Source organism: Geotrypetes seraphini, chromosome 1 (genome assembly GCF_902459505.1).
Source record: "Geotrypetes seraphini chromosome 1, aGeoSer1.1, whole genome shotgun sequence".
Classification (NCBI taxonomy): Eukaryota; Metazoa; Chordata; class Amphibia; order Gymnophiona; family Dermophiidae; genus Geotrypetes; species Geotrypetes seraphini.
The window spans coordinates 433,679,593-433,705,107 of record NC_047084.1 but is presented as its reverse complement, the minus strand read 5'-3'; the positions used below and the strand labels follow the sequence as shown (position 1 = coordinate 433,705,107).

The following is a 25,515-nucleotide window of genomic DNA, read 5'->3' as shown; positions in this document are numbered from 1 at the left end:
GTTTCTGATTTGCTCTACTTAGTTTTTCTAATTTTTGGTTATAAATTCATTTTTTCTTAGGCTTTGGTGCCCTCCGACCCCATATTTGGGGAGTCTTTGGCTGGGAAAGGATTCAGATTCTGTAGAATCGAACTGCAACTCAAAGGGCAAACCTTCAGGTGGACCTGTGGAGGTAGTCTTCAGGACACGGGGTCTGTTCCCCTGGGTTCTGAATTTTCAGAGGCTTGAGTGCAGGCTGTGGGTGCCCTGAGTAAGAATCCTCGAGGTGTAAGGGAACCGGCTGTACATTTTGGCCCCCATCATGTTTCTAGGTTCTGTGGGGGTGGAGGTCTCGACTGGCAGTCCAAAAATTTCCTGGTTTGGGGTTGTTTGAAGTTTCTGAGGCAGAAAGTCCTTTTCATCTCTTCCAGCTGCAAGAAAAGCTGACAAGCAGGCACTTTCACAGAGTTATAAGTACAGCCCCATTATGGAAAATTGGGGGGGAGGGGTCAAAAAACCTCATTTTTGAGGGCTTCTGGAATCAGGGTTCAAGTCCCCCACCTCCAAAACCCCTATTTCAGTGTTTTTTATTTTTCAAAAAAGTTTCCACTGGCAGTTTTTGGCGAGATTTTTCTGGCAACAGCCATCTTGGATGTACACCATCTGGCCTCATTGCTTTGTTCACCTTAAATTTAGCTAGCTCCTCATGAACACAGTCCTCTGAATATCGTTCAAGGACTACCACACTTCCATTTCTAGTTGTTTGTCTTCGGTCCTGCTCCTGGCTCTTCAGCTATGAACACAGAGGAGAAATATTTGTTAAGTAATTCAGCCTCATCTTTATCAGCTTCTACATGTTCCTCCCCTTCACCTTTGAGTTCATAACACCACTTTTGCACTTCCTCCTATCACTAACATATCTAAAATATGTCTTGTCCCACTGTTTTACTGTGTCGGCTTTTTTTTTTTCCATTTGCATCTTTGTCTTCCTGCGTACTCTGCCTGCATCTCTTAACTTTACAGATTTTTGCCTGTCTTCCTCTTTCTTTGATCTTTTGTAGTTTACGAAGACTAATTTTTTTCTTACCTTTTCAGATACTACTTTTGAGAACAAAGCAGCCTTCTTTTCCTTTTCCTTTTGTTTACTTTCCTTTCATTCAGTTACAGAATTAGCTTGTAGCATGTAGTACCTAAATTGTTGTGCCCTCTAAAGGTCTATTTCTTTGAAGGTGATCTTGAAAGCTCATGTGGTAGAAAATTGCTCTCTGATTCTTATGTTGGTGTAATAAAAGGTATTACAATTTGGAAAGAGTCCTGTTTCATCCATGACCAATAGCGACTTTTACAAATCTATGCTGTAGATATGGAGCTGGAATGATCTTCATTTTTACTTATATGGAAAAGTACAAATTGCATGTTGGATCCTTGGCAGCAAACTAAAAGATGGGACATTGACTCTTTTGATTACTAGCAATTCAACTTGAAATTTTTGATTTTGCTACACCATTTCTTTATTTTCACATTATAACTGTCCTAAATTATGGAAAATTTTCTTTTATCTGGATGTATTTTTATTATTCTTGTTGTAGAATACTCCAAGCCATTTATAAAATGTAATTTTCTTGACTTAAGAGAAAAAAAATCAGACACGTGCTATAATGAGTTTTCATTTTCTTCTTCCTTATGCACAGAAATTTAAAGCCAGCGTGGTCAGCTTCCTCTGGAATCACACTCAGAGCAAGGTGGGATCAATATTTGACACATTACTGAGTGACACTTAGCAGAGTTTAAGTATAGTACATTTATGAGTTCGGAAATTTTTTGGCATATTTAAGGTTTATGAAATGCCTTAAATATTACTTTATATTACATTAGTATTTATGGCTCATAATATGCCCAGAAGGAGTTCAATATGATTTACAATTTAGAAGAGCCTGACTATTTCCAGGGATTACATTATTTCATTCAGATTTATGACACAGATAACTTGGTTTGTGTAGGTGAATGATTAAAGCATATGCTTTGGAGAGAAGATTGGCTGTTTCTGGTGTTGTAGTCTTGATATTATGGGTTCTCTATTTTGGTCATCTATTGAGATAGAAGAAGTGGTTTGTTTCTTGTTTGGTTTCTGGTGGTTGTAGCCTGTTGTTTGTTGTGGGGAGGGGGAGGTTAAGGTATTTTCCAAATAGGTGTTTAGACCTTTATGAAAGTTTTGGAAGGAAGGAGTGTTCCTTAATTGTGCTGTGTATTACTGATGCATATTATATACTGACGTGTTCAGAATTTTATGCTCTTATCACCCTGTGCATTTTAAATTGATTTAGGACGTCAGATTTAAGACTTGTAATGCATAAACTGCAGAATGTAAAAAAAATGTTGATATTTCGTAAATGGATTACATTAGCTATTTCAATACGTACTAAGTTTATTTGTATTTTAACTGTTACCCCCTTCAAGAGGAGGTAGCCCTGAAAAGGGCTGGTTGTTTTCTGTGGTTCTAATAACGTATGGGCCAGCGTTTGTTCTTGATAACAAGCTTGCACCGTTGAGGCATGCTTCAATCAACTCAACCTTTGTTTTGGGGTGTTTTCTGAACACTTTGACAGCAAGATTATTCCACAAATTATCAGTTGGAAGTCCAGGCATTGTGGTTTGAAAGCCTTATTCTTAAATAGTCTTACAAACGTGTTGTACTGGCCTTCTAACACACAGAAAGTACTTTCATCACTGAAGAGAACGTTTTCCCACAACTCTAGAGTCCACATGCTGTGCTTTCTGGCCCACTCAATCCATCACTTTCTTTGCATCGCCATTACCAACGGCTTATTTCTTGCTCTACATCCTTGTAGGCCAAACTCCAGGCACCGCCGACATACTGTTGAGGCAGATATATTCACTGAACACATTTCCTGCCATTTGGCTGACAATTCTGGTAATGTGAGTTTGCAATCTGCCACTGAGATCCAGCGAACAACCCTGTCCTCTCGCACAGTGAATTTGCGTGGTCTTCCACTGTGAACCTTGTCATTCACATTTCCTGTCTCTTTTTTCTTACTGAGCAAGCGTATGACTGTACATTGATTGCACTTCACCCTGGCTGCAATTTGCCGGCTTGAATAGCCTTCTTCGTTAAGTATAACCACCGTCACACGTTCTTCTTTTGAAAGATTCTAACTTTTCCCATGTTGCAATTATGCTGTCACTGGAGTAGCAGACAGTTATGAAAACTGATTTTCCCGCTTCGCCATATATGCATGTGAATGCTGCACTGTGATTGGTTTCTCAAAACAAACGCCATTGGTTGAAAACGGAGTGATCTGATTGGATTGTTTCCAATTATGACGCGAAATATTGACATTTTCAACATTCCGCTGTTTATGCGTTACAAGTCTTACCTTATATTCCTAGGAAGTTTAGAATCAGTAATAGGAATTGATGGCCTACCACATCAAATGCACTAGTGAAGTCAAATTGTAGAACAAGAACCTATTGTCCAATGCTCAAGTGTGTTCTAATCTTGGATGTCAGGGCACTGAGTAGTGTTTCAGTGCTATAGTGTTTTCTGAAACTTGATTGTGTGGTGTGTAGTAGTTTATGTTTTTCTAGGTACTTTGTGATTTGATTTGTTACCACTCTTTCTAATAGCTTGATGTGACATGGGATTGAAGATACTGATCTATAATTTTTGACATCATTCATTTCTCCTTTTTGGTCTTTAGAGATGGGCATTGGAATGATTTTTCTAGTGAGTCGTTCAGCCAGTTTAATAGATAGTTGTATAATTTTGATGTTTTTTTGGTAGGAAAATCGGGCAGACATCTAATGATCTTTGAGATTTGGTGTATTTGGATAGTAATCTTATTAACTCTTGTTTCTGTGATTGGGGAGAATTCCTCCCAGAACCTATTTGCTGGGCATTTTGTTTGTGGAGAGTCTTTTCTCTCTTTTGATTTTGTGCTGTATCCTAGTACCGTATTTTCACGTAGATAACGCGCACCTGTGTAAAACGCGCACACGGGTATAGCGCACGGGGAACACAAATTTATGTAATAAAATGTTAATATAGCGCGCACACGTGTATACCGCGCATGCTAAAACCTCCTCCCGCCTACTCTGAACCGGCATCCTCCCCCCCCGCTCGCGTCACCCCCCTCCCCCGCGATCCTACATCCCCCCAGCACCGCAAATACAACTCTTACCCGATTGGGCACCGGCACCAGCACCAATGCATAGCATGTGCCAGTGCCAGTGCCCGAAGATCCTCCCTCGTTGGTTTGGGCTGGGCTGGGCTGGGCCGGGCGGTGCGAGAGAGATCCTCCTTCTTCCTCTGCCGGGCTAGACTAGGCTTTGAGCATTTGCGCATGCTCAAAGCCTTCTGGTCTCGCTCTCTCCGAGATAATCTCCGAGAAGTTTTTCATCCAATTTTTGCCAGAATACGATATTGTGCATTTTGCCTCTTGCTTCTTCGATAATTATGTTGTCTTTTATTTTCTTATTTTGATAGATGGTAAAGTATGCTAGGAAGTAGTCTGACCATATTATGGGTGTCCAGTTTTTGCTATTATCTTTAGGTTGGTTCTCCTGTTTCTTTTACTTATTTTAAAGTCTAGGGGGTGATCTTTATTGTGGGATTTTTGGAAGAATAGGATCTCTAGATCTACGTCTTACAGGAAAGAGATAAACTATAAGGTGTCTTTGTTTCCTTTTTTATCTAAGTATTTGTTCAGGTCTCCTGTGACTAGAATAGCATTGTCCTGTAGCATTAGATTGATTAGGAAGGCACTGAAATGGTCTCTGGCTTCTATCCATTTCCCTGGTGGGCTGTAGCAGATAGCATAAATTAGTTTGTCTTTTAGTGAGGGGGGTCTTCTATTTGCATGCTATGATTTCCAATGATTTTGTGAGGCAATCATTGGTTATGGGCTCTTTAAATGAGTTCTTATAGATGATTGCTACCCTTCCTCTTCTTTTTTTATTTCTGCATAGATGTACTATTTTATAACCAGCTGGAAGAAGGTCTCTTATTTCTGGGTCATCTTCTAATTGCAACTAGGTTTCAGTTACTAATAATAAACTTTGGTTGATCGCCAGTCCCTGATTAGATTTATTATGTTTATCAGGGATCTAGCATTAATATAGTACAGTGTTTCTCAACACGCAGTACGTGTACTCTAGGGGGTATGCGGGCTACTTGTTGGGGGTACGCGGACTGACTGCCAATTCCTGCTCACCGCTTCCAACATCTCGCCCCCCCCCGTGCTGCAGCTGCTTCCAACGATCTCTGCCCCACCCCCGAAGCTGACACAGTAATCTTCTTTGAGCCACACTCGCTCCTTCCGTCTTCAGCAGCATTCCTTACATGGGTAGCATATGCAGCGTGATTTGCGCATAAGTGGCTGACCCAGAAACCTTCTCTCCGACATCAGAGTTGATGTTGTGGGGAGAAGGCTTGTAGATTGGTCACGTGCAGTGTGCGAGTCACTGCTTCCGCCGTCCATGTGTGGAGTGCTGCTGAAGGGTGAAGATGGAAGGAGCAAGCGTGGCTCGAACAATGTTTCTGTGTCGGCTTTGGCGGTGGGGTGGAGATCGTTGGAAGTGACTTCAGCGCGTGGTGGGAGGGCAGAGATCATCAGAAGCAGCTTCAGTGCGGGATGGGAGGGCAGAGATCATCGGAAGCAGCTTCAGCACCAGGGGGAGGGTGGAGATCATCGGAAGCAGCGTAAGCGCGGGAGGGACATGATCTTTTGTGACAAAGATGGAAGGTAGGGAGGGGGAGAAAGTTGAGAGGGAGAAATGTTGGATATGGTGGTGGAGAGGGAACAGAGGGACAGATTGAATGGGATGCAAGTTGGGGGAATATTGGACATAGTGATGGAGGGAGAGATGTGGCATGGTGCTGGAGAGGGGTGATAGGAATGGGCATGGGGCTGATGGGCAGTGGTAAAAAAATGCTGCACATGATCTGGGGGATGAGATTGGGAAAAATGTTGGATGTGGCAGTAGAGGGGGTGGGAGAGATGTCTGGAGCTCTCAAGACAGATGGACAGTGAGAGAGAGGGAGACATATTGCCAATAGGGGTGGAGGAGAGAGGAAGAAAAGTTGGACTTGTGGAGGGACAGATAGAGAGAGATGGTGGTTGGGGAAGGGAAAGGGCTCCAGAGGAGAGGGAGCATGCTGGAGGCAGAAGAAAGAAATATTGGGATGCACAGTCAGAAGGAAATGCAACCAGAGACTCATGAAATCACCAGACAACAAAGGTAGGAAAAATAATTTTATTTTCAATTTAGTGATCAAAATGGGTCAGTTTTATGAATTTATATCTGCTCTCTGTATTTTGCACTATATTTGTCGATTTTTCTATAGTTGTTACTGAGGTTACATTGCATATTTTAAAGTAATCTGCATTGACCTCTTTGGAAAAAAACAAATATAAATGATAATTAACATTTTCTCTGTATACAGTGTGCTTTGTGCGTGTTTTTTTTTTTAATTTTGTGGTTACCATTATGTATTAATAAGATTATACTCTGTGTATATGAAAAATGGATGGAAGAAATTGCATTACAATTAGTACTATTATTATGGGGGGTGGTATCAGGGGTGAAATTTGTGCAGGTTTGGGGCAAAGCTTAGGCGGGGGTACTCGGTTAGTAATTGCTAGGCTTAGGGGGTACTTGGCTTGAAGAAGTTGAGAAACATTGATATAGTAGACGGATTGTGAGCAAGAAGTTTATTGGGGAGGAGTTATGTTTAACCTTTTGGGTCATAAGGTTGTTGATCGATCTACTGTGGTCTGGTTTCATGTATAATTTCTTCTGGGGTCTATTGCCTGTGGCTACCTTAATTTTCTTCATTATTAGATTGTAGCTTTTTGGGACTTTGTGTATAAGAGGTTTACCCTCTGCTCTGTCTGGATATTGACCTTATTGAACTTTTGGAATGTAGCCTAATCTCAGTAAAAAAAAACCAAACAAACAACAAAACCAGCATGGCTATTAAAAATAAATTTGCCATTTTTATGATCCCAGTAGCTAGTTGTGACCAGCTGTGGCACATACTGTGAGCTATTTTATTTTATAAAATCAAGCGGCCATAGTTTGTCACCACCAACCAGTGCAAACCACAGTGTCACCTGCAGAAATTGAATCTTTAGCCATTGATATACATTTTAAAACAGATGCATGGATACTATGAAAATCATCACAGCCCTTTCATATGCTGACTTTAACATTTGTAAAATGTCTGTTTAAAAATTACCCACTTTGTGTGCTGATAAAAGTATGCAGTATTTCTTATTGTATACACTTTTATCCATATTCAGCACAAGCCTTCTTGGGTACCCTGGTTAGGAATATACTTTCTAAAGCTGTGTAGTTTTGTGTTTTCAAAAGTACATTTTTTTTAGTTGGGAAAAGTACCCACAGAAAAAGTAGGTGCAAGATTCTGGGGGTACATTTTCTGTAGATAGCTTTTAAAGTGAAAATAAGTTCAGACTTTTACTATGAAAACTAGTACATAGACTGCAGGTAAAAAGTGTTCTGGAAAATTGCCCTCTTAAGCATACATCATATTGAACATAACATGCTTGAAAATAAGCTTGAAGATGTCCCAAAAATAATTTTGTATTTGTATACCTTCATAACAGGAGCTCTAAATCCACTCCTCTGAACGCACCTAGCCAGTCTAGTTTTCAAGATATCCAGTCAGTGGAATAGCAAGGGAAGTTTGTGCCTGGGGCAAAGATGCCCAGCATCTCTGCACCATATGCCGTTTCCCCCGTACTCCACTTCTCAATATTGCCACACCAAGCTCTCCCTTCCCCTGATACACCCTTCCCTGCTCCGGAGCCCTCCCCCATACCTTTTCAAATCTTTATCGATTGCGAGCAGCATCTCTTACTCACTGTTTGCACAAGCTTCACTCTGACACGTCACTTCCTGGTGCCTGGTGAAAATGAAGTGACATCAGAGGGAAGAGTGAGGCAGGTAAGGATGCTGCTCATAACTGGTGAATATTTGAAGAGGTATGGGGAGGGAGGGAAGGAGGAGAGGGGCCTGGGCCCCTGCCAAGGCGAAGCCTGGGGCAGTCCACCCCCTTGCTCCCCCTTACTACATCAGTGCCCACAGTAAATGTGCATGAGATATATTTGCATGCACAACCTTGCATTTTATGCAAATTTCTCTCATGTGTATTCTTTGTTGTAGATACTGATATCTCTATATATAATATGTAAGCTATTGAATATGTTTTTGTAAAATTGAAAATATCTAATATAATAAAAGGCTAAGCCGCGCATGTGCTCTCCCATCGCGTGTTCCGTTTTCCATGCGCTGTAGGGCACCTCAGATAGGAGTGTGCATGCGCGTGCAACACTCTCTCCTCCCCCGAGGCGGATGTCGGACGCGGCGGCTATCGGCCATGCTGTTCTTCGGTCTGCCCTGCTCCTGCGAAGAGGCGCCGCCGCCGCGTCTTTCAACTAAGGTAAGGAGCTGGCAGACCGATCCAGGGGAGCTTTTAAAATCTTCAGGCGCGAGCGGCGGCTTGCCGCACGCGCCCCGATGCCAAACGCCTTTTAAAATCTTCAGACGCGAGCGGCGGCTTGCCGCACGCGCCCCGATCTCCAAACCCCCCTGCCGCCATCTATTTTCCCCCTCCTCCCTCTCACCTCAGCATTTAACCACTGGCCTCACTATCTTCTCTCCACTGCGGCCCGTCCTCTCATAACTTCCTGTTTCCGCTAGGGTTGGCCGCAGTGTAGAGAAGACACCGAGGCCAGCAACAGCTTGGTGCAGTGCTTTTCTTTGAGACAAGTAGAACGTATGCAGGAAATAAATGCTGATGGACGGGGGAAGGGAACAGGGGGAGCAGGCAAGGGGTGGGTGCACAGGGAAGGGGGGAATGCTGATGCTACACAGGGAAAGGGAGGAATGTTGCTACGTAGGGAAGGAGAGAATGCTGTTTCTGTACAGGGAAGTGTGGGGGAATGCTGCTGTACTGGGAAGGGGGAATGCTGCTGCACAGGGAAGGGGGAAATGCTGTTGCTGCTACACAGAGAAGGAGGGGAATGCTGCTGTTGCTGCACAGGGAAGTGGGGAGGGGGGAAGGGAAAGGGGGCCAGGGAGCAATCTTGGTTAGCTTTGGGGGGGAGACAAAAGAGGGCCAGGCAGGCAGCGCATGAGAATGAAAGACAGCAGGCAGGGAGAGAGACAGAAAGAAATAAACACAGACAGACAAAGGGGGCCAGGGAGAGAGACAGACAGACAGAAAGAAAGACAGACAGACAATGGGAGGGAGAGAGACAAAGAAAGGAAGAAAGAGACAGGGGTAGAGAGAGACATAGAAAGAAAGAAAGACAGATAGACATATTTGAGCACCCGTTAATGTAACGGGCTTAATGACTAGTATATTAATAATTCATCATTATGGTGCCTTTTTGTTCTATAAGTTTTGCAAATTGGGTTGAGCTTGAGCCATGTTGGATAGTTTTATATATTAGTGTTCCTTTTTAAGAAAACAGTTTTTTATCTATTTTGAGTGTATGATTCATCTTCAGTTGGGCACCCTCAAATTTGGTGGAGAGTTATAGGATTTTAATGTTCTTCTATGAGTTATTTATCATGCATATTTCTTCTTGTTGGCCTAATGTAGGATCAACTTATAGCAACCACAGCATATCAAGCTCTTTGTAAATTTAACTCTGAAGAACATACAATTCTACATCTTCCTGAACAGGTGAGAAGTTTTTCATTTTTAATTAAACCTCTGGGATTCATAAACTGTAGAATTTTTGATACATTATTTTAGTAAAATATTAAGGCAACGCTCCATTTTAATTAATAAATGACTATGGTATAAGAAAAAAATGTTTTCCTGAAGACCTTTGCTTAAGAGCTCACTCAGTGACAAGGTCACCTGCTTTGATGCATTCCAACCTCTGGAGATTTAACTCTGCTCTACTCCATGGTGAGGATTTTGTCTCTTATATATCACAACAGTCTAAAGACTATTTTGAATGAATTGAATCCTCAGTCTCCTCATATAGTTCAGTGTGAGAGTAATACAAAGCTTGGTTCAGAGATGAAACACTCGGTTATTCTTCTCACAAATGTAAACAATTGAATTCCTCTATAAATCAACTTGAAAAAGATATTCATGATATAGAATTTTCACTATATTCAAAATTCAGTGCCTCCACATATCACCACCTTCAAAGTTTGAAATTGCGCTATAATTCTCTTCTATCCAATATTTCATCTGCAATCTCCTTCAAATAAAGTGCTGTATTTTACTCTGAAGCTAATAAATCTTAGCATCCTACTTAAAAGGTCGTCAAATCAAGCAGCGAATAGCAAGCATTAAATTCAAGTCTGACTCGATACTTACTTCTACACCTCAGATACTTCAATCTTTCAAGGAATTCTCTTTATTCATCAGAGTGCACTATTCCTGGTGGAATCATAACTAAATTCTTGAAGGACTTACATCTACCACAAGATGATCCTCAACACCTGGAAGAACTATCTCTACCCATTCAGATGCAAGAACTTTTATTAGCCATTAAAGCTATGTCACTTGCAAAATCTCCAGGTTCTGATGGCCTGCCTGCTATTTTATAGGACTGCATGGTACGATTTAATATTAAGATAGGTATAGAGAGGGCTTATTCAAAAGCAAAGGTTCTAGACTAAAAAGAACTAACTATGTTTGGATGGGAGTTTACGTCAAGGAATTATTGTCTAGATGGGACCGTCTAGAATAGAGAGTTGCGCGGGGACAGAAATCCCACCCGTCCCCGCCAAAGTCCCACCCGTCCCCACCCGTCCCCGTGAGGAATCCCTCCGTCCCCACCCGTCCCCGCGAGGAATCCCCTCCGTCCTCACGAGGAATCCCCTACGTCCCCGCCTGTCCCTATAAACTACAGAAATAGTTATTTCATTTAATTATGCTACTGAATTAAAGGCTCTGGTAGAAACCCATTTAAAAATAAGCAAAAAGACTTTATTAATTTGGAAATATTAATTGGGAAGAATACATACTTTGTAAACGGGTTTCTACCAGAGCCTCTAATGTTTATAAATTTTTATCAACACAACTAATATACTACTTTATCCTTAAGCAAAAAAAAAAAAAATAATAATAATTTTTTTCCTACCTTTATTGCCTGGTTTCTGCTTTCTTCATGTTCTCATTCAATTCCTTCCATCCACTGCCTCTCTTCTCTCTGTGTCTTCCATTTGCTCTGTTACTGTGCCTCTCCCTTTCTCCCCCTCCCAAATTGGTCTGGCACCCATCTTTTTCCCTCCGCTCCCCCCATAGTCTGGCACCTCTGTCTTCTTCCCTGCCAGCGTCTTCTTCCCATTCCCTCTTCCCCATTTCCTTTCAGTGTCCTTCTCCCCCACCATCTTTCCCATGTCCTGTCAGGCAGCATCCTTCTCCCCTCTCTGCCTTCCCCATGTCCTTTCAGCGGCCTTCTCCCCCCTCTGTCTTCCCCATGTCCTTTCAGTGGCATTCTCCACCCCTTTGTCTTCCCCAGTGCTTTCAGGGTCCTTCCCCCCCCTTCCTCCCGTTTACCCCATGTCCTTTCAGCGTTCTTTTCCACCCCTTTGTCTTCCCCAGTACTTTCAGCGGCCTTCTCCCCCCTTAAGCGTCTTTTCTTCTCCACTCCACCTTTCCTCCCTCCCTGCCTCCACCTTTGTGGCGCTTTTGCACCCGACCGACAACAGAACAGGCCCGGTCGGACAAATCTCCCTGTCCTGTAGCCGCGAATCTAAATTACCTTCTTACAGCAGCTGGAGTAGTGAAGCTGCTGTAAGAGGTAATTTAGATTCGCGGCTACAGGGCAGGGAGATTTGTCGGCCGGGCCTGTTGTCGGTCGATCGGGGGACCTGACCGGCTGTGCACATTCTCCAGGGCGGACCGCCCCCTCCCCCCTTTTTCGTACGCCATTGCCTTCTTCCTACCTGCCCTGCCGCACACAGCCGACCGGAAGTCTTCCTGATGTCAGCGCTGACGTCGGAGGAAGGGAGGGCTTTGCTTAAGCCCTCCCTCCGACGTCAGCGCTGACATCGGGAAGATTTCCGTTCGGATGTGTGCTGCGACAGGGCAGGTAAGGAGAAGGAGACTACCCTCGCGGCTCGACCAACCCCGCTGCGATCCAACCCCGCAGGAACCCCGTGACCCTCGGAGGCGTCCCCACGAGATCCCCGCGACCCTAGGGGGCGTCCCCACGGGATCCCCGTGACCCAAAGGGGGAACCCGCGGGATCCCCGCAGGTCCCGCGGGATTCCCGTCATCCCCGTTCCCGTGCAGCTCTCTAGTCTAGAAGAGTGGAAATGCGGTAGGCAAAACTGAAAGGAGTGATTGTAAGGGTGACAAACCTTTTTGTGAGGCAAGTAAGTAAAAGTAAGAGGAAAAGAAGGCCGCTTTGGTTCTCAAAAATAGTAGCTGAGAAGGTAAGGAATAAGAGGTTAGCTTTCATAAACTACAAAAGATCGCAGAAAGAGGAAGACAGGCAAAAATATCTAGAAAAGATAGGAGAGGCTGTTCGTGTAGTCAGGAAAGCAAAGATGCAAATGGAAGAAAAAATAGCTGACACGGTTAAACAGGGAGACAAGACATTTTTTTAGATATATTATTGATAGGAAGAAGTGCAGAATTGGCATTGTGAGACTCAAAGGTGTAGGGGAGGAATATGTAGAAGCTGATAAAGAAAAGGTTGAATTGCTTAACAAATATTTCTGTTCTGTGTTCACGGCTGAAGCGTCGGGAGCAGGACCGCAGAAGACAAACGTGAATAGGGATGGAGGAGTAATAAACCCTTATTGATTTTCAGATGGTTGTGTTCATGAGGAGTTAGCTAAAATAAAGCGATGGGGCCAGATGGTGTACATCCGAAGGTGCTGAAGGAACTTAGGGAAGTTCTGGTAGCTCTGCTTACTGACCTTTTCTCAGTGAGTCTCTAGAGTTGGGAGTGGTACTGGAGGACTGGAAAAGGGCGGATGTGGTCTCTCTCCACAAAAGTGGAAGTAAGGGATAAGTAGGGAATTTTAAGCTGGTAGGTCTGACTTCTGTGGTAAGCAAATTAATGGAAACACTTTTAAAACAGAGAATGGTCAAGTTTCTGGAATCCTGTGGATTACAAGACCGGAGGCAAAATGGATTCACTAGAGGTAGGTCTTGTTAGACAAATCTGATCAATTTCTTTGACTGGGTGACCAGAGAATTGGATAGAAGATGTGCGCTAGATGTGGTGTATTTAGGTTTAAGCATAGCCTTCAACAATGTTCCACACAGATATCTAATAAATAAATTGAGTGTCCAAGGGATGAGTCCCAAAGTGATGGGCTGGGTCAAGAACTGGTTGAGTGGAAGGTGATAGAGGGTAGTGATCAATGGAGATCGCTCTGAGGAAAGGGATGTTACCAGTGGAGTGCTTCAAGGATCTGTTCTTAGGCCTGTTCATTTATAAAAATGTTAAAAAGATATTGCTGAAGGGTTGTCGTGTAAGATTTGCCTTTTTGTGGATGATACTAAAATCTGCAATAGAGTAGACACACCGGATGCTGTGAATAACATGAAGAAAGACTTAGTGAAGCTTGAAGAATGGTCTGAAATTTGGCAGCTAAAATTTAATGCTAAGAAATGCAAGGTCATGCATTTGGGCTGCAAAAACCAGAGGGAACGGTTCAGTTTAGGGGGTGAAGAACTTATGTGCACGACAGAAGAGCGGGACTTGGGTGTGATTTTATGTGATGATCTTAAGGTGGCCAAACATGTTGAACAGGTGACGGCGAAAGCTACAAGGATGCTAGGTTGGATAGGGAGAGGTATGGCCAGTAGGAAAAAGGAGATAATGATGCCCCTGAATAAGACTTTGATGAGACCTCATTTAGAATATTGTGTACAATTCTGGAGGCCCACACCTTCAAAAAGATATAAAATGGATGGAGTCAGTCCAGAGGAAGGCTACTAAAATGGTATGTGGTCTTCATCATAAGGCACATGGGGACAGACATAAAGATCTCAATCTGTATACTTTGGAGGAAATGTGGGAGAGGGGAGATATGATAGAGATGTTTAAATACCTATATAATGTAAATGCGCATTTCTCGAGTTTCTTTCATTTGAAAGGAAACTCAGCAATGAGAGAGTATAGGATGAAGTTAACAGGTGATAGGCTCTGGAGTAATCAGAGGAAATACTTTTTTACAGAAAGGTGGTAGATGCATGGAACAGTCTCCCAGAAGAGGTGGTGGAAACAGAGACTGTGTCTGAATTCAAGAGGGCCTGGGATAGGCATATGGGATCTCTTGGAGAGAAAAAGAGATAATGACTACTGTGGATGAGTAGACTAGATGGGCCATCATGTTTCTATGTTTCTCCAATCTCCGTGCATTTAAACTCCAACTTTATTATCAAGATCTGATCTCACACCCTTCTTCCTTGAGTAGATTTTCAGAAGCAAATATAGTTGCAATACCACAACCGGGAATGGACTCTAAACTATTACAAAACTATTGATCCATATCCTTGTTAAATTTGGATTATAAAATATATACCAAAATATTGTGTTTTAGATTGCTAGAAGGTCATTCAACCATTAATACATAAATATCAGGTAGGTTTTCTGAAGAGAAGGTATGGGTCTGACAATGCCCACCTTTTTTGTCACATTATCCGCTCTGCCCAATCAATAGCTTTTCCTGATTTAGCTGTTTCTTTGGACACCGAAAAGGCTTTTGATAGGGTAGAGTGAAAATATTTATTTACTGTACTATCCCATTTTGGTTTTCCTCCTACTTTTATTCACATGGTTGAAATTTTATATACAGCCCCATCGTCAAAAGTCATGGCTAATGGTGAACTTTCTGAACAATTCACCCTTAGATGTGTACAAGACAGGGATGCCCCATCTCATTATTACTTTTTAACTTAGCTTTGAACCCCTTTTACTTGCTATTCAACAAAACAAGGATATTAAAAGTTTTCATTTTGGAGATATTGAATTTAAACTCTCTGCTTGTGCAGATGATGTTCTTCTATATGTAATAGAACCAGAAAAATCTTTATCTGAGTTAATTAAAACTATTAACCATTTCGCTAGTTTTTCTGATTATAAAATTAACTGGGATAAAACTGAACGTATGCCTTTAAATGATCGCTGCATTCCCTTTTCCATCAATGACTTAACCTTGAAATAGGTTTCTTCGTCTATCAAATATCTAGGTGTTCTCTTTAACAGAGACATTACCGCCTCTTCCAAAATTAACATGACCACTGTCCTAGCAAAAATCAAAGATGTTATTCAGCCTTAGTCACCTCTCAAAGTGTCTTGGTGGGGTTGTTTAGCTTCTTTAAAAATGATGATTATACCCCCAAATCATGTACCTTTAAGTATGCTCCCCATTTTATTTCCTTCAAATTTTTACAAATCAGCTGAAAAACTTCTATCTACTTTTCTATGGAATAAGTTCCCTAGAATTTCCTTTAAACTAAAATCTTCTAAGTCAGTTTTCCAGATCTACTTTTGTATCACAAAGTTTTTATATTGAGACAGGGTATTCAATGGATTTTACCAAACTCTTACTCTTCTAACCTCATATGGCTACTTATTGAATGTCACCATATGAACCCATTCTCATTAGCAAAGATGACAGGTATGGCTCTTCTCAATAAAGGAAAGAAAGAATCCTATAATAAAGTGCACTTACAATACTCTCAAATTTCTAGATTCCAAGCTTGAGGTACTTATGTCTAATTCATTTGATATTCCGTTATAGAATAATCCCTTACTGTTGGTTGATAAAAAAAAAAAAAATGATATCTTGGCCTAATTGGCAAGTGAAAGATATATGGGACATTGATTCTTTTATTAATCCAAAAAAATAAACAGTGGAGAACCTTTTCTGAAATTCAAACCGAGTATGACTTAGAGATAATGCTCAATTTTTTCCATGGCTTCAACTAATATCTGCTCTTAACAAAAGTCGTATTCCCTTCAATGACCTGCATTCCTCCTCAGACCTGTGTATTAGGTCTTGAAGCTTCACAATTTTATAAATTCTTCAAAACTATTACTTCTGATGTCATGAGAAACCTTCGCAGATCCTGAGATGAAGATCTAAACTTGACTATTTCAGATTCTGACTGGGATGCCAATTGGCGCTCTCTCTATATAAATCGTTTAAATCTGCCTCTATTACTCAATATGTGTATTTTCTCATGCATTGGTCTGTATGGACTCCATTGAAATCACACTGTATAAGATCCTTCATTTCCTAAAACTTGTTGGACTTGCGGTACAAATATTGGTAATATTAAACATTTTCTATTTGAATATTCCTTTGTCTCTAAATTTTGGATTGATGTATGATCCATGATGTGTAAAATTTTTAGCATCTTTTTTTTATAGTTTATATTCCGCATATCCTACAATTCTATGCAGATTACAAATTACTCAGATACTCAAGCATTTTTCCCTAACTGTCCCAACAGACTCCCACTCTAACTAATGTAGCTGGGGCAATGGGGGTTAAGTGACTTGTCCAGGGTCTCAAGGAGCAGTACAGGATTCAAACCTACAACCTCAGGGTGCCAAGGTTGTAGCTCTAACCACTGCACCACACACATTCTGAAAAGTAGATGATAATGCTGAATTACTGGATTCTTTGTTTATATCAGCTTTAAAACTTATTTGTACTTCATGGAAGGATCTTTCACAAGTTTCTTATACCAGATGGTGGAATCTATTATGTTTGTCATACAGATATGAATATTATAATGATAAAAAGTCTAATTCTATTGTTAAATTTTAAAAAAAATGGTCAGTGTTGAATGATTTCTGATCACTGCATGGGTAATTTTCTTTGCTCTGTATTGTGTCACTTCTTAGATATGGTTTCTGTATTTTTGTGTAATTTTGATATAAATAAAGACTTAATCAAAAACTGTAACATAAAATCACTAGTACTATTTCATTATAACAACACAATTCAATACAATAATGTTTAATTGAAGTGCATTTCCCTTGTACTGATTCTTCTTTTTATTGCTTGTATTTTTTTTTTGTAAAGCTGGTGGTAGAGAACCTTTTGCAGAAGTCGGGCTGTGTTAGCACAACCACCTTATTGGTTGGGATGAGGGAGGGGGGAATTGTGCAACATAACAAGTACTTGGAGTTGGGAGTACCAGTTTAATACAACCTGCCATCCACAAAAACAACAGAACCTTCTCCCTGCACCACTAGTATCCTTAATTTCTAAACACCTCTCTCCTCTTTCCCCCCACACCCTCTCTTCTTCCTCACCCTCTTCTACTGTTCTTTGTCTCTCTTCCCCTTTCTCCTCTCCCAGTAGGTATATAAGAATATAATGAAAGTCTTTTACTAAAGTGTGTTAAGTTTTTTCAAAGCTTTTTATTTTTATTTTTGTAAGTCTTCATTTATTTAAATAACAGTTTCAGAGACATAGAACAATAAACAAAACAATACAAGGGAAATGTTACACATCAAAGAATATTACAATCGGATGGGTTTTTTTTCAATTTCTTTATTCATTTTATATCTTACAAGTGTACAATAAATATCAAACAAACATATTACAATACCACTTGAAAATCTACAATATTATACAACAAGAAGATTTAACCCCACCCCCCTCCCAAATTCAAATATCATTATATTATATCTCATGAAAATAATCTTATGTCTTTCATATATATATTCTTAGTGGAAAACCAAGAAACACCCCCTATCCCAAATCCACATGTATATTAACATTGGGGAAAGTGTAAATTATTCATTATAATAATTTAATAATGGTCCCCACACATCCTTAAATTTATTATAATAACCTTTTTGCACTGCTCTTTCCATTTTATATACATGACAAACTGAATTCCACCAGAAACAATAATTCAGCCTTTTATAATCCTTCCAATTATATTTGGCATTAGTTGCAAAGCTAGTGTATGGTATATGCAGGGAGCATGCACAGTATCAGCCCTGCATTTACCGTGCAAGGTAGTCATATTGCACAGAAAAGTGTTAAATACAATGCCAGATAGTCTGGGTGCTTCCACATATCATGCATTTTGTGTAAGATGTGTGGCCCCACTGAAAAGTTACTAATCACATCATATAGCACTGCTGAAGTGATTTACCTCACCAGCCATCATTTCCCCTTGATCCAACCTCATCCCTGCAGTCATATCTTCAACTCTTATCACCACTCTTTGATCAGATCCTCCCTAAAGTCTCAACCCCTTTTGGGGATCAGCTCCTTCCCCTAGAGCAGGGGTGTCCAACCCATGGCCCGTGGGCCGCATTCAGCCCCATGAAGAATTCTGTGCGGCCCTGCTCACGATGCGGTGTTTTCCTCGTGAAAAATTCTGTGCGGCCGCGCTCACGATGCAGTGTTTTCCTCTGCCGGCTCCCTCCTCCGTCTTGCTGCAGCGTTTGCTTAAAGCCGTGAGCAGCGGATGCTATGTGCCTCTTGTGGCTGACCCGGAAGTGTTCTCTCTGACGTTGCGACATCAGAGAGAACACTTGCAGATCAGCCACAGGAGGCACATGAAAGATGCTTCCCGTAGCTTTGAGCAAATGCTGCAGGCAGGGCTTTTGTGGATGAGGTCAAAATGGAGATGACAAGATGAGTGAGAGAGCAGTGAGTACAGTGGTAGAAATGTGGTAATGGGGAGTAGATAGAAGGGAATAGGAGGCTGGGAAAGGAGTGAGATGGAAAATGTGAGAGCTAGAGACAGAGAAGATGGGGAATTGAGAGATAGCTGAACATTTAAAAAGAAGAAGGGTGAGAAAGAAGGCAAGATTTGAGTAGACAGAGGCAGAAAAGAAAAAGTTAAAGCTGAAAGGGAAAAATCAATACATTGGAGACAGGCATAAGAAGGAAATGGAATGAGAGAAGAGGATAAAAAATGGACAGCAGAAACTGGAAAGAGAATTAGTTGAAGATAGAGAAAAAACAGAAAGAGAAACTGGAACCAAGATGATGGAAAAACAAAACATCCAGTCAAAAAGGTAGAAAAAATGGTTTTATTTTGAATTTATTAACTGGAATATGTTAGCTTTGAGATATGTGCATCACAATTATTTTTGTATTCAATGACTTAGTCATATACAGCCCAAAATTAGTGGATGGGCACCAAAGTTTCTCCCTGCCTGAGTGCAATTTATAAATACTTGAGCTAGTGGGGATTCCTAAGCCCTAAGCAACAAAAGAGAGGGGAAAGGTCCAACCTTGTCTGCAGAAAAAACACCAACCGGAAAACAAACAAAACAACTGCAGATATGTACAAGATACAGGCAAAATTTATTGTGACAAATCAAAAAGTATAATAAAAACCCTTTTACCCTTGTTTGGTATCTTGTATCTTGTACATATTTGCAGTTGTTTTGTTTGATTCTCAAGCCCTGGCAACTGAAGGCATCTTCCTCCAGTCTGGCAACTCAAAATCTCCAAGCTTTGCAGCCAGTGGCAATATCCTCAAACTGTCCCTGCTTTCATGCATGCATGAAAGCCAAAGGGGGGCAGGGAGGAGGGAAGGCTGCAGCTCTGCAATATTGCTGCCAGCTGCAGAACTTGGGAAGTTGGAGGGGGAGGAGGTGGCTGTCAGTTGGTGAGGCTTGGGGATCCCTACTAGCTACAACAGGGGAGATGTTCATTTTGAGGGAGCCTAAGCTCAAAGTGGGAGGCCCAAAAAAGCAGTAATATTTACCCTGATTAAACGATCCTCCACATGCGCTCCTGACAGCTGATTCAGCATCCCCACTCACCGTAGCTATAATAGAAGTGAATGGGAGAACCAGGAGCATGCATCCCTGCTCATCAGAGTGGGGATGTGGAAACCTGTGGCTGCTCCCACTGTCAGTGGTGCACGTGGAGGATCACTCAGTCAGAGTATTACTGCTTTTTTGGGTTCCTTTCCACAGTGTCCCTTTAATGAAGGTTTATTATTAGATATGTACATCTACGGTATATTAGTGATTGCAAATTTGGGACCTGCTTAACCTTTTTTTGGCTCATCAGCTAGTGTTAGTGTTTGTGCGGCCCCAGAAAAATTTTTTCCGGCCAATGCGGCCCAGGGAAGCCAAAGGGTTGGTCACCCCTGCCCTAGAGCCTGACATCCCCTAGACTTACCCAGGGATGCTGTGGGTTACTATTCTCTTTTTAAAACATTTGTGATAATGTTCAAGTATACTGAGCATAACTTTGGGAAGAACTCCATCACTTGAAACCTCCAGGTTTTTTGTTTTGTTTTTTACATGAAATTCATGTAGTGGGATGTTCTGCTCTAAAAATAAATAAGTTGTGCTCAAACTATTTTTTTTCTTTTTCTTTCTGCTGGTTGTTTTATGCAGGCAAGACCTGAAGTACCTCCACTAGAAGAGGCAGACATGGCTGAGGATGAGGAGGAGAAAGAAGTAGATCTCTCTGTGCCAGGTTCCTCATATGTGAAACTCATGATGCTCACAGCCGTTGCAGTCTTACCTGGTAAGCTCAATTGCAAAAATTAGACTTTACAGTATTTGATAATTAGAGCCCAGATTCTCTAACTGGTGCTGAAGTCAGTGGCTGTCTTAAGAGGCTACCGATCACATGTCAATCACATGACGCCTGTTAGAGAATTGTACCTTAAGAATCCCAAGATGCACTGGGAGGGGGCTAAGTCGCTGATTGGCTTAAAGCCTTAGGCTTCTCCCAGTGCATCCCAGACGCACTAGTAGGGGAAGGTCCACCATTTTTAAGAAGCAGCCCTATCAGCAGGAGGGAGTGGGCACCCCTCCTGCTGATGTTTCAGCCAAAGGTACGTAGGGGGGGGAAGGGTGTGCACGGATGTCGGAGGGGTGTTGGGGATGTGTGTGGGGAATCCGGAGGGGGGATGTCAGAGGTGTTGAAGGGTGTGTGGGGTGTTGGGCTTGGCAGGAGCGAGCTCTCTTTGGAGGGGGGCTGGAGGAATTGGTGGGTGGGAGGCAGGGAGAGAGGAAGTGGGGATCTCCTTGCCAGTTCAGCTGATCGCAGCAAGGGAATTCCCGATCAGCTGAACCGGCAGGACTCCCCAAAGCCACAGTTTCAGGGAGTCTTGCTGGCTCAGCTGATTAGGGATTTCCCTACCATGATCAGCTGATGTCAAGCTATGTACTATTTTCAGGATCCCTCGGCAAAGATAGGTGCCGGAAATGTAGGCCAGGGTTTTTTGGGCCTACGTTTCCAAGGCCTGTCTTTGCGTGAAGCGTGCCTATGTAGGGTCATGCTTTTCTTCTTGAGCCATGTAAACAAAAGCTCAGAAAGCAGATCCTGAAGGTCTTTGCTTTTCTGAGCCCAACAGCTTGGCATTATCTGCAGGTGGTGGACTCGATGGCAGCTTCCTTGGAAGTGGTTCCCTGTGTGAGGGCTCATATGCGCCCATTCAAATACTCCCTTCTATCCAGATGGCCTCAGCAATGTCTTTCCCTGCAGGTGCAGTTCCCCTGGACTGAAGAGACAAAGTGCAGCCTGCATTGGTGGCTCCAAAGGGAAACTTTGGTGAGGAGTAAGACTCTTAGAATTGACTCATGGGTGACCCTCACAACTGATGCCAGCCTCAGTAGCTGGGGGAGGCTCTCTGCTGTGGTTGCCCCCTCCAGGGCAGGTGGTTCCCAATGGAAACCAAGTGGTCCATAAATTGTCTGGAACTGAGAGTCATTCAGTTGGCCTTGCTGAAGTTGCAATATTTCCTGACAGGGCAGGCTGTCGGGGTGTTTTCAGAGAACGCCGCTGTGGTGGCTTATGTGAATAGACAGGGAGGCACCAGAATGCTGTCCTTCACTTGGAGGCATGGATGTTATTCCAATGGACAGAACTTCATTTGCAGGCTCTCTCAGCTGTCCATATGGCAAGGGTAGGTTAGCACTCTTTTTTTTTTTTTTAAGTGGACTATTGATAGGAGTATTTTGAAACAAAAAGTTTTTCCCATTAGTATTTGAAAGGGGTAAAAACGTCCAGGCTGACATTCTCAGCAGACAGACTCTGGATCCCAGAGAGTGATCACTCCCAGAGGGCATTTTTCCTCATTATTCAGTCGAAGAGTTGAGTGGGGAAGCACAGCCCTTGTCCACAGAACATTACTCCCATGGCCCATGGTGGGTCGGATCATCCACAGAATAGCGAACCATCAGGGAATGGTGATCCTGTTGGCCCCAGATTGGCCTCGCAGGCCTTTGTACACAGATTTGGTGCATCTTCAGCGAGGCAGATGCCTGAAACTGCCTGTTCATCTGGGGCTCCTCCAATCAAGGCCCAGTTCCGATAGAGAAGCTGGAACATTTTGGTCTTACAGCGTGGCTTATATGAGCATACAGCCTTGATCGGAAGGCTTATTTGGAGGTTATGGTTACGACTCTCTTTAGGGCAAAGAAGCCTACGACGGTTGCGGCTTACACTAAGGCCTGGAAGACCTTCCAGGTATGCTGAACCAAGGAGCAGGTGGAGCCAGAGAGGGATCTCGTTCTGGTGATCCTTGCTTTCCTGCAAGACATTCTTGAAAGGGCCTTGCAGTTTTCTCTCTCAAAGTGCAGATAGCCTGTATAGCCGGTATCTCGTACTTTCGGGCGCTGAATGGCCTATGGTTTCTGACTTATCATCTGGATATCACTCAATTTTTAAGGGGGGTGCTCAGGGTGAGACCCATGTTGCGCAGATCGTTCCTGTCTTGGGACCTCAATGTGGTCTGTACGAGCCTCTTTCAGAAGCTTCCCTTCTAGACCTTACGGTCAACAGTGTTTTTGGTTGCCATAGTCTCAGCAAGAAGGATCTCTGAATTGCAGGCCCTCTCATGCAAGGAGCCTTTTCTTTGTTTCACGGAGTTGGGTGTTTCTCTGTGCCCAGTTCCTTCCTTTCTTCTGAAGGTGGTTTCTGCCTTCCATGTCAATCAGGAATTTCATTTGCCCACCTTTCATCCTATGGGTTCTACCAAATAGGCCAAACTTTTGCACAAGCTGGATATGCACAAGGCCCTGCTTATCTACCTGGAGAAGACTAATGACTCCAGGCTTTCTGATCATCTTTTTGTGCAGACCAGTCACTCGAGATGGGGCAGACCAGCTCCCAAAGTTTCCATTGCCAGATGGATCTGCATGGTGATTTCTTCCTATATTGCCTGTGGGAAACATCCCCCTTATCTCTCTTGCAGCACATTCAACAAGTAGTGTAGTGACTTCCTGGGTGGAGTCCCAGGTTGTTTCACCTGATGAAATCTGTAGTGCAGCTACTTGAGTTACTCTTCACATCTTTACAAAGTTCTAGAGTGGATGTAGTGGCTTGAGAGGATGCCGCTTTCAGGTCCTCAGTTCTGTGGGCAGGTTCACCTGTCCTTCCCTCAAACTTTAATGGAAAAACCAAAAATATAAATAAATAGCAGACTGAATCTCAATACTATAATCAGAAAAAGGGGAAAAGAAGAGTATCAATTATCTTGGGAAGAGGAAAAGACCTCAAGAGCTCAGTGTGATAGAACTGCGAAGCTGCAAAGCATTCCTGTACTGTACACATACTAGGAGCTATCATTGGTCAGAAAAACCTCATCCATATTAATATTGAAAACTCTTCTTCAGCTTATTTCAAATAAATACTGTCAAAGAACTTTTTATATAAAAAAATTTTTGTAAATCTTTTTCTCTTTATAAGTATTTAAATATCTTCCAAGCAGGAGTTAACCCCGCAAAAACTCATTGGAGAATTATACAGTCTCATCCCAGTTTCCAAGAACATCTACGGATTGTATTTTCTCATGGTCCGAATTTATGAGAAAAGTTGTCAGTTAAATCAGACCAATTCACCAGGGGCCCCTATGTAGGTAGTCATTCTCAATGTGGGTCATGTCAGATCTTCTTTTTGACATTATTGGTGAGCTCTTTTGTCAGTCTTGTTGACAAGAAGGTATATTATTTGAGACATTGCACTAACTTGAGTAAGATATCATGAGGGGTCCACAATCATAAACTTGAAAAATGGTGGCAACAATTGGGCAAATGGGCTGTCTTCAATAGTTGCAAACACAGCACAAATGTAATAGCTTTAAGGCGCTGTCTTGGAATTAAATTCACTAATCTTATAAAGAAATGTCCAATCTTCTACACACTGTGGCAAGCTGCCGCACTTTTCTTAATTGTTGCCCACCGTTTTTCAAGTTTATGATTATGGATCCCTCATGATATCTTACCCAAAATAAGAACAAGAGACATGAAAATTTAGGCCTAGATAAGGGGTGGGCAAACTTTTTGACTTGTGGGCCACAAAGGGTTCTTAAATTTGACAAGATAGGACGGATCTTTTTAAATCCCCCTGTACCTTTTTTAAATTCCCCCCCCCCCCCGCCCCATCATACCTTTTTAAATCTCCCTTATATCCTGGTGGTACAGCATTTATCGGCAGGAGTGAGCTTTCCATGTTCCTGGCCTTGCCCCGCTCCCTGAATAGCTGCCATCAGTTCTTGCGAATCCCGCAAGAACTGATAGCAGCCATTCAGGGAGCATCGCAGGCCCAGGCAGAAGCACAGAAAATTTGCTTCTGCCGATACACGCTGGACCACCAGGCTTTAAGGGGGATTTAAAAAGTACTACAGGATGTGTGTTTTAAAGAGGTACGGTGAGGTAAAAATTTGTATCTTCACTGCATAAGACGCTCCGACATTTCCACCCACTTTGGTTGGAAAAAAGTGTGTTTTATGGAGCAAAAAATACGGTAGACAAATTCAGCAGGCCAGATTAAAAAATAAAATAAAATAAAATAAAAAATAAAATAAAAAAAAATTGTTAAAATATAAATAAATGATAATAATTATAAACTTATAATCAACTTTTAAAGAAGTATATGAAGATATGGATATTTATTTTCAGATATTAAAAGGATGATATGAATTGCTGGAATAGAATGTATGAGATATAGGAAAAATAACATTACTATATTAAATATATGTTTATGATAGAATTTTATGATATAAACTAAAATATTGGGGAAATATAAATTAAAGATTGATGAGTGGATAAAGATACATTAATGAAATGTTAGGAGTAAAATATGATTAAAGTTATCAAAGGTTAATATAGATAGATAGAAAATATAATTATTTAAAAAATGGTAAAAAAAGATTTTATGTTTAAAAGGAGATATACTAAGATACACTGTGAAAGATTAATGAATTTATTTTAAGAAATGATAAAGGGGATATTAATTAAATATTGGTTGCCTAGAGGGGAGGGGGATGTTTGGGTTGCTGTTCCAATGTGTGTCCTTAAGCAGTCATTATATTGGGTGGGAAAGGGTGGGAAAAAGATGGGATTTACTAGAATGATTAAGGAAAAGGTTAATAAGGGATTGGATACTTCAGGGGTAAAAATGTGTGTCATAGAGAAAATTTTTTGGATTTTAAATATGAAGGAAGAAAGGAAAAAGATTATGATGATAAGTTTTAAAATATATAATGTCTTTTAAGATATATTCTATTAATGTCAATGGCCTGAATCATGTAATCAAAAGGAAAAA

The 25,515-nt window shown here is 41.8% G+C and overlaps 1 protein-coding gene across 3 annotated transcripts in view; it reads left to right on the top strand.

Annotated features, from left to right (window-relative positions):
- The window catches only part of FOCAD (focadhesin), a 471,722-nt gene that overhangs the window by 242,564 nt on the left and 203,643 nt on the right, over positions 1-25,515 (top strand). For all 3 annotated transcript variants that reach the window (XM_033919504.1, XM_033919495.1, XM_033919513.1), the window contains 3 exons: positions 1,671-1,721; positions 9,629-9,712; positions 20,355-20,487. In XM_033919504.1, the coding sequence (XP_033775395.1) occupies positions 1,671-1,721; positions 9,629-9,712; positions 20,355-20,487 (268 nt within the window). The remainder of the gene's footprint in view (positions 1-1,670; positions 1,722-9,628; positions 9,713-20,354; positions 20,488-25,515) is intronic.